We start from the raw sequence: 9,095 nt of genomic DNA on the forward strand, positions 1-9,095 counted from the left end.
GCCCCCGCTTGCCCCCTCCCCCGAAATTACGCCACTGCATATATAGTTAACGTATTAAATATCTGGCATTAGATTCGGGTTTCACATTGTCTAATGTTGTATAGAGTTTGTGTAACAATTTAAAACAAAATTTAAATAATCTAAATTACGACAATTAAATAATATTACGTAAATTAAATAAATAAATCGATTCAATTTTTTTTATCTCAACGTTTACAACACCGTTGGAATTTGATAGATCTTTCTTGTACAGTTGTACCTAATAATATTATCTTAAACGATATTATTTTTTTTTGATAATATATTACAATATTTTTAAAATTCGGTTCTATGGCGTATTACTATCAAACGGCGCTATATATAGATAATTTAGATGCGCCAGTGGTTTGGGTTATATTAATTTTAGTATTTCATTTTATGTACTAATACTGTGAAATAAAAAGAATATGATTAGAAAATAGTTGCATAAAACATGTTAGGTATTGGTCCTATACGGCAGTGCCCTTGAAAAATTAAGTTATTGAGGATTAACTTCTAACTAAACTCTGTTTTGGGTAAACTGCGCAGCTTAACACTGTTATCTGATTGTTTTGATCGTATATAAAGTACGAGTCTAACATTATATCCAATCATTATAACTGTTTTATTTACTATGTAATTCGTGATTTTTACGTATTTTGTCAGAATTAGAAAATTAAATACTTATAAAACAATTGTGACTATATATTTTTAATATTTTACAACTGTCATTGTAACAATATATTATTATTTATTAGGACCCTTGCATTAAATGTTTAAATGTTCAAGCTTTTTGAACCAAAGAATACAATTGTATTGACATTTATAGAAAAAAAAAAAATGGAAACTGAAATGTCCGTAACCCACTCAAAACAAGTCAAAATATTTTGATACCTATTATGTTATCATGCGTAGACAATACTAGCATAAATATTTCACTTTCCCATCGAATAAAATACTTTTGAAGAATATCGAAGCAGTCTGCCCAAAACGGCGATGCCAGACACGAAAAAAAAAATATATATTTTATAATATGATTCCAAAAATATGTTAGTTTTAAGTAGGAGTCGTCATCAACATAACATAAAATTAGTAGTTATTTCAAATACAAAGTACAATACCTAGCAATAATATTTATAAAACAATTTATCTACATTGCAAAATTGGTATTATGTTGTAAAACTGTTCGAATTTAATATGTTTCAACTATAGTACTAGTAATTATGAAATGCATAATTATTAATTAGGTTTAATTTAAATGAACAATTGTTATTGTAAAAACTGTTAAAAAATGTTACACATAAGTAAAAACCATATTTATATCGGTTTGAGTTACAATTGGAATAAATTATTTTAATAATCTTATTAAATTATTTGTGTTTGTCATACAGTCCACGGATCCAGTGTACGTGGTGTTTCACTTCTGTAAAAACTGTTAGTGAATTTAGTGGATCCTTGACACATGTTACTCCGGTTAAATAGTAAGAATTATTGTGGAAAAAGCTTAAGCCATCGCCATCATACTTCACACTTACATCTGGTCCTGAATCAAAAAATATTTTTTATTTAATACTTTAATTAATCATACGGCTACTAGTGGGTACTGGGTAGTGGTAGGTATAATACATATTTTTACATTATTGATTACAATCTATGTACAAGGATAGGTACTAAATTACAATAGTATAGGCGTAATTGGGGTTAAATTTATGGGTGCTGCTAGATTTATGCCGACTAAATCGGTCCGTGAAGGGTTTTGCCCCCCACACCCCCTCAATTCTTACACAATTAATAGACCACATTTTTATGGCCCGTGCAATATCTATGAATTTTCTATGAAAAGTAGCTTAGTGACTGACAAAAAAAAGTACTTCTAGTGGTTAGATTTAAAAAATGAAATGATTTTTGATTTGGTAAAGAAGTGTACTTTACTTCGGTCAGAGCATAAATTCAATATTTTTGATAGTTTATTCCAGTAAAGAATTCGCAAAACTGAAAAAATGCTTCGACCAATGCAAAAGAATCTATTGTTTATGCATTCAAACCGCGTTGATTGGTGTGCCTTGGTGCCGGGGGGAGGGAGTCATAATTTTGTTTTGTCAACATCATCAGTACCTGTGGAAATAATTTCTACTAGTGGAGGGCAGTGGGGACAAAATAGGTTTACATCATTAATATTAAATTTATCAAACAATATCATCTATATATTAGATCAGTAATTTTAGTAGTTATATTATACAATATAAATTATTACTATAACGTATTATATTATAATCTAAATATTGTGTTCAATGAACATTGTCAGTAGTCCATGTAGTGTGTCTTGTACCTTGTTGCATTGTACCTACTAAGTACCCAACTTTGCTCTGATTAAACTCAATTTTAAAAATGTTCAACTAGTAACTAGAATAGTAACAAATTCTTTTCTTTAAAAATGAAAGCGCAATTTGATCATCTTCACATTATTTTAAAACTTTTTACAGGGTCTAGCATATTAATCTTAATATAAACAATACAATTACATATAATATAATATATTATTATCTATATAATTATTCTGGTAGGTGCCTATGTATTATTAATATTTATACATTTTTTTTTTTTATTAATTTATCCGCGTCAACTTAGATACGTTGGGTGGTTTTTAATTGTGGGGGAGGGTACTGTAGGTTGTAAACATGTGTGTTTCTAGTTTGGCAGAATTTTCCAGTGGGCACTAGCTGGAATCCCGGCATCTGTCATGTCCGGGTGGGGGGATGGCGGCCTCTCACTCCAGACATCGTGACTGCCCGAAGAGAAGTGTAGTCCGAGATCGAGATTCGAACCGACGCCTTAGTCTAGGCCCCACACCCCCTCCATTCTTACAACTAGGGTTGCCAAATTTTTATTTGGAAAATACCGGCCCAAGTGTACAAAAAAAGGTCATCATTTTCAGTGAATTTTTATTTAATACTAATTTATTAAATGGATAATATCTGAAACAGAACTCTATGAATCATCTATCGCATATTCACATACGACAATGGCATAGTAGGCACAAGGTACTACTTATAAAAATGTCAAAGTTGACGATAGACGTCTAAAGTCATTAAGATTATACGGTTTATTGACAGCAATATCTGATAACCAATTTCACTGAAATGATACTCTCGATCAGATGAAAATGCCGGTTTTTAATAATTTTACAATTATTACTTTGAAAATACCGACTTTTTATAGGTTAATACCGGCAACCGATATTGGATGTGAGATACCGGCCGGCTGACAACCCTACATACAACTTAATTTTATACTATACACCTTCGCATTAATATTAATATAAACAATTAGGTACCTATAATAATATTATAGTATATTATTATCTATATAATTATTCTGTTAGGTGCCTATACATTCTTATTATGAAAATGATAAGGTCTTAGAAATAAATGCATCTAAATACCTACTAGTGTTATAACAAAAATGAATAATGTTATAACTTATAATCATTATAAATTCGATGATGGTAGTCTAAGCACCCCCAAACAACCTCCAAATTGTGCCTCTGTATTACAACGATGTGATAACTAATAATATTACAGTATAGGTACATTTTATTATTGCCTATATGGGTTAGGACGGTTAGGTAACTATAGGCATCTATAACATGTGGCAGATGTGGTTCGAAACTATAATATTTGGCGGTGTATTGTTGTAAACTATTTTTTTAAGAACATCAATGATTTCATGGTATTAGTGTTTAACTTAAATACTATATTACCCAATTCAGAAGCGGCACAAAACTTATCATAAGTCAAAGCAGAACTAGGTACGCTTGGGTTCATTTTATCGCAAGTACTAAGGTCGATGTATGGTAAAGATGATTCTAATAAAATAGGACTTATACTGCCGTTATTCGGATATCTCCAACCAAAAATCTGTAAAAGTATAAAACATTTGTACAATGTACAATATTATAATTAATGTATAATAAACCAATAATTTATAAATTATTGTTAAATAAATTATGACTGATCAAATTTTTTTAAATTATAGAATTTGATCAAATATGAAAAATGAAATAAGAATAAAAATTAAGTAAAAGTTTTACAGTTTTAATTTTAAGGTTCAATAATTGGTTGTTGTTATATATGGCCACATGTCAACATTTGTACATACTTTAGCAGAGACATACTTTACATACAAATGGACAATATAGCCGATAGTAATGGATACATTATACCTATCACAATTTTAATATTTAAATAATACTACATACTAACCTTTCCATAATCCCCGTTGACGTCGTTGTATTTTAAATTCCAGTCAATACATACCGGTACAACAAAATTACTTAAAGAAATTCGGTTTTTCAACACAACAATAGCTATATTATTACCTAGAAACTCAAAATATCCACCGTTTTCCAGGTAAATATTTTCCACCTATACAATTGTTTTAATTTATATTATGTATTTGACAGCAATTATTTTTAGACTTATGAATTATCAATAACTTACATCCATTATTTGTGTAAAGTTATTATCAATAATTGAAAACTTTCTTTTATACTTGCCCACGGCAATTTTGTACAGACCACCGATGTTTGATATTATATTAGATGACATGCCACGATAATACCAAAAACAACGCGCCGCTAAAAATAATATGTATTTAGTTTTAATTCTTTTACAAATTTGTTTTACAAAGATTTTACCCGTAACGACTAAATTTGAAGATATGATTGATCCCCCACATAATAATTCATAATTGGAAATGTATTTAACGATTCTATATACTCCTGCATGCCACGGGGCCGTTCCTAAAATTGCTTCTTGGCCATTGTCGATCGTTTCTTGGTTTATATATACTTTACCGCAATCTAAAATAATATTAAATACATAATTTATAAGATGTAATATTAGAACATAGAAGCTTCATAATATTTAGAATAAAATGCTTAACGATGTGAATACCAATATATTACGGTGTGGTCACTTCAAATCTCTTTGATTAAGGCACCAGTAGAGTAGTCCGTTCGTTTTTCAATATTTTAATTTCAAACCTAATAATAAGTCTTAAAAAAGACAATTTTTATATTTTTTTACAAATTCATATAATAGTTTAAAATCAAAAAAAAATCTGAGTTCAATGCGGTCTGTTTCATAGAATGTTGTTAAAACCATAAAAATGTAAAACCTACAGTTAAGTTTTACTGGGCTTATAAACAATAACAAAAAAATTAAGTAAGTTAGGTAAATTCTGGTTTCAAAATCAAGTCGCACAAAAAAATACTAACATTTTAAAAAAAACATTTCAAAAAATCGCATGAAAAAAATCTATATTCGCTCCTAAATGTTTAATGCGTTTACCACTATACACAGATTTATTTATTGAATTGCGCTTCTATTAGCACTACTGTCGGACAAAGCCGTGAAATTACGACTCAGTTTTCGACGCCGAGTGTTATCCACATCGTAATTATTACCTACCATTAAAGATAGTTAATTTAAACAATACAATCACTAATAATGTCATATAGATATTATTTGTACCCGTGGAAAAATTATTTCGATACTCGTTTCGAGCACACAATCCTATGGACTCGTCTGAACCATCTGAACAATCCTTACGACCATCACAAACATTGGACGTTTTGATCGACAATCCATTTGAACAATTAAACTTCTCTTCGGTGTTTCTATAATTTAATTCAATTATTATGCAACAAATAATTATTTCAAAAGAGCTATAAAATATTATAAGCAAACATATTAAAGCTAGTAGAATTTTAAAATTTCTTATAGATTTACTGATTACTACAATAGGCAGTTGGGCCAAATCAAACTATACCTAATTACTATCTGCCATCAGCGAGAAATATATTAAAAATTGACAAAATTATCGTTTGACAAACGTAAGTATAAAATTTGTAAATAACTTAAGACAATTGCTATAAAATAGATTCAAGATAATATTTGAAAATTCATTTGCGGAGTATTTAATTGAATGTTGTATGGCTTTACTGAATCTGATGTCCAATGTGTAGGTAGTCAAAAGTTCAATAATAAAAAAATGAGATGATATAGGTAGTAGATAAGTTAGAATTTACCTACTTAGTTAATAATCCCTGATTGTAATGTATAGTTTGTACTAAGAATACCAAATATTAAATATGCCTGAATTGTATGTTCCGATGTTCGTATGTTGTTTGACGGTGATTATTAAGACTTTAGAAATCTAAACTCCAAAGACTCCAACCACCACTTTTTTGCCATTTATTATAACATAATATATATTTATAACACAATCACTTACACGAATGAAGATGATTCTGCGTGTGGTCTTCCGAATGTTATATCACACAAAATGCTGGATGCTGAAATAATGAATTATTCTTATGCATTACGTACGTAGGTAACCAATGTTTAGGGGATTAAGATTATAATTTATTGTTTAAATCAGTGTTTGTTGTCTGAATTCAATAGCACCTATCAGTGACGTATTTTCAATATTTTTCTGAGGGGAGGAGGGGTCCAATAATTCCGATATAATATATTTAGGTAGGTACTGATATAAAAAAATAATTTTAAATAGATCTAATAATTCTAATAATAGAATACGAAATAGTTTTTTATTACATTTTAATAGGTATTTTAAAATTTCACTGCCTAATTTTAACACAAGTATATTTTATAATTTTAAAGTAAAAAATATAATAGTCTTTTTTTCTTACAAAGTTCATTAAAAATTTCTTGTGGTCAGAAAGAATGTTTTAAATTATTATAAAGACATCACATTGTGACAATAATCGTCTATATCACTCGCTAATCTCTGGACAGAAAATAAATAGTACGTAAGGACCAATGGTCCTTAACGAATACTAATTGTCGGCCAGTTAACATCGCACAAATTGCATTAATGTTTTATGCTATTGTTAAAAATAATATATTCCTTACAGCTCACATCAGATCAATGAGCTATTATTATTATTTACTAATTTTATAATTTTATAATTTTATTATTACATACGTAATAGATATTATCAATTTTATTGAAAAAATATGAACTGTACTTGTAGCCGCCACCGTCGTTCGGTAACGAAATACAAACATGTAGTTAATGATTCTAAAACAATTTTGACTAGTTTACAAAGCAAAAATTCAAATAGATTAATGATAGCTACCAACCCATAGAAATAGTTTATTGGAAAATGATGCTCGTCGTCAATTTCTTGCAATGTTTTGACTGATTCGAGAAATATTGATGTTTATCTAATTCGGGTATTTTATAAAGTGGTAATAGGTACCTGGTACATACGTCATACAATACAAGGGAAAAGTTAAGTTACGCGAGGTGGCCGTTAGTTAATTAATTTAAACTATATTTCACATAAATATATTGTTCACGGGAAAAAACCATGTCCGCGAAATCCTACATAAATCGGGGTCTGCAAATATGTAAGAATTTTTTGTTTCGTTTTTTTTTTTTTGAGAGGTTCTGGGGGGGATTCAGTATCCCTGGACCACCAGCCACGTTAAATACGCCACTGGCACCTTTACATAATTATATTTTTATCTTAAGAGGACGCAACACACGTATGTGTTGTCTCCATCTTACAAACGCGTAACATACCAAATTTACACTCAGAAATTTAAGTTTTATGCCGTTGGCTTAACAATTTAAGTGAATTGATCTATTATGAAACTTAGTGGTAAGAACATTATCTTTGTTTTGTTGAAAGTTTTTTTTACGATGTTTAAGTTTTTAAGTGAGTTATGAGCATTTTTAATTTATATTTATTATACACGCTATAACACACTCAAAAACTGAATTATCGTGAAAAAACTTCCAACAAAACACAGATAATGTTCTTACCGTCAAGTTTCGTAATAGGTTGTTCATTCTAATTCTTAAGCTAACGGCATAAAACTTGGATTTCTGAGCGTAAATTTGGTATGCTACGCGTTTGTAAGATAGAGACAACACATGTGTTGACTCCGTCTTACACACGTACGACATAGCAAATTTTCGTTTGCTAGTTTCAATAGGGAGCTGTCAGTTTTGATATCAGAGTAGTGAATATTGATCTATTATCAAACTTTTAAGTAACAACATTATCTGTGTTCTCTCGTAGTTTTTTTTACGATATTTTAGTTTTAGATTCTGAGTGGAACGATGAATGTATTGATTTTACAATGATGTGTGTATTTTTTTTTATTTTTTTTTTTACTTTTGTGTCTGTCATCACGTTTTAGGACAGTAAAAGTGCTTGGATTTTCTTCAACAGTACCTTTACTGATAGGAAAGTGAATCTAGTTGGTACTTTGGGGGGTCAAAAGTAGAATTTTTCCAATAGTTTTCAAACGCGCCGTGAAAAACAAAAGAAAATTAAGGAAAAACGGGAATTTTTACGCAAAATCTGTTTTCGAGAAAATCGATTTTGGTTTTTGGTGTAACTTTAAAACAAATGACCGTAGATATATGAAATTTTGACTGAATGTTTATCTTAGTATTTTCTATACACCATAACATTTTCAAAATATTTTGATTTATTTTGAGCTCTTTACGGACATTTTCATTTTCCATTTTTTTTTCTAAAAATATCAATAAAATTTTATTTGTTGGATAAAAAAGCTTGAAAATATAATAGAAGGCTCCTAGTATATTGTTTCAAAGGCAGATGAAAAATATTAAAAATCGTTAGTCACAGTTTTTTTTTATAAACATTTAAAGTTCAAAAAATGACAAAATATGGAAAAATCACGAAAATTTGCAAATTATTTCAAGTTAGAAATTCATAAAAATTTTTAAATTTGAATAAATTTTTAAATCTAAGATATGAAAATGTAATGTAATACAAGATTCCTTATAAGATTGTCTACCTTTATCAAACAAAAAATATCTATTAGGAAGTCAAATTAAATTTTTATGATCGTTTGAAATTCAAATTTTTACAACAATGGATATTCACTCGATTTCTCATGTAGCGACTTCCTTATTTTGTTGTAATTCAAAAACGAATAACTGCAGATACATGAAAATTTTACTGAATGTTTATATTACGCATTTCCTATACACCATACAATTTTGAAAAT

General features: G+C 29.0%; 1 protein-coding gene across 1 annotated transcript in view; it reads right to left on the reverse strand.

Annotated features, from left to right (window-relative positions):
- Nucleotides 1-9,095, reverse strand: part of LOC107882158 — a 27,234-nt gene that overhangs the window by 10,399 nt on the left and 7,740 nt on the right. The window contains exons 6-12 of the mRNA XM_029486297.1: nucleotides 6,316-6,376; nucleotides 5,553-5,698; nucleotides 4,715-4,879; nucleotides 4,518-4,654; nucleotides 4,281-4,442; nucleotides 3,779-3,935; nucleotides 1,408-1,561 (exon numbers count right to left, since the gene is read on the reverse strand). Of these exons, the coding sequence (XP_029342157.1) occupies nucleotides 1,408-1,561; nucleotides 3,779-3,935; nucleotides 4,281-4,442; nucleotides 4,518-4,654; nucleotides 4,715-4,879; nucleotides 5,553-5,698; nucleotides 6,316-6,376 (982 nt within the window). The remainder of the gene's footprint in view (nucleotides 1-1,407; nucleotides 1,562-3,778; nucleotides 3,936-4,280; nucleotides 4,443-4,517; nucleotides 4,655-4,714; nucleotides 4,880-5,552; nucleotides 5,699-6,315; nucleotides 6,377-9,095) is intronic.

Source organism: Acyrthosiphon pisum, chromosome A1 (assembly GCF_005508785.2).
Source record: "Acyrthosiphon pisum isolate AL4f chromosome A1, pea_aphid_22Mar2018_4r6ur, whole genome shotgun sequence".
Taxonomy (NCBI): domain Eukaryota; kingdom Metazoa; phylum Arthropoda; class Insecta; order Hemiptera; family Aphididae; genus Acyrthosiphon; species Acyrthosiphon pisum.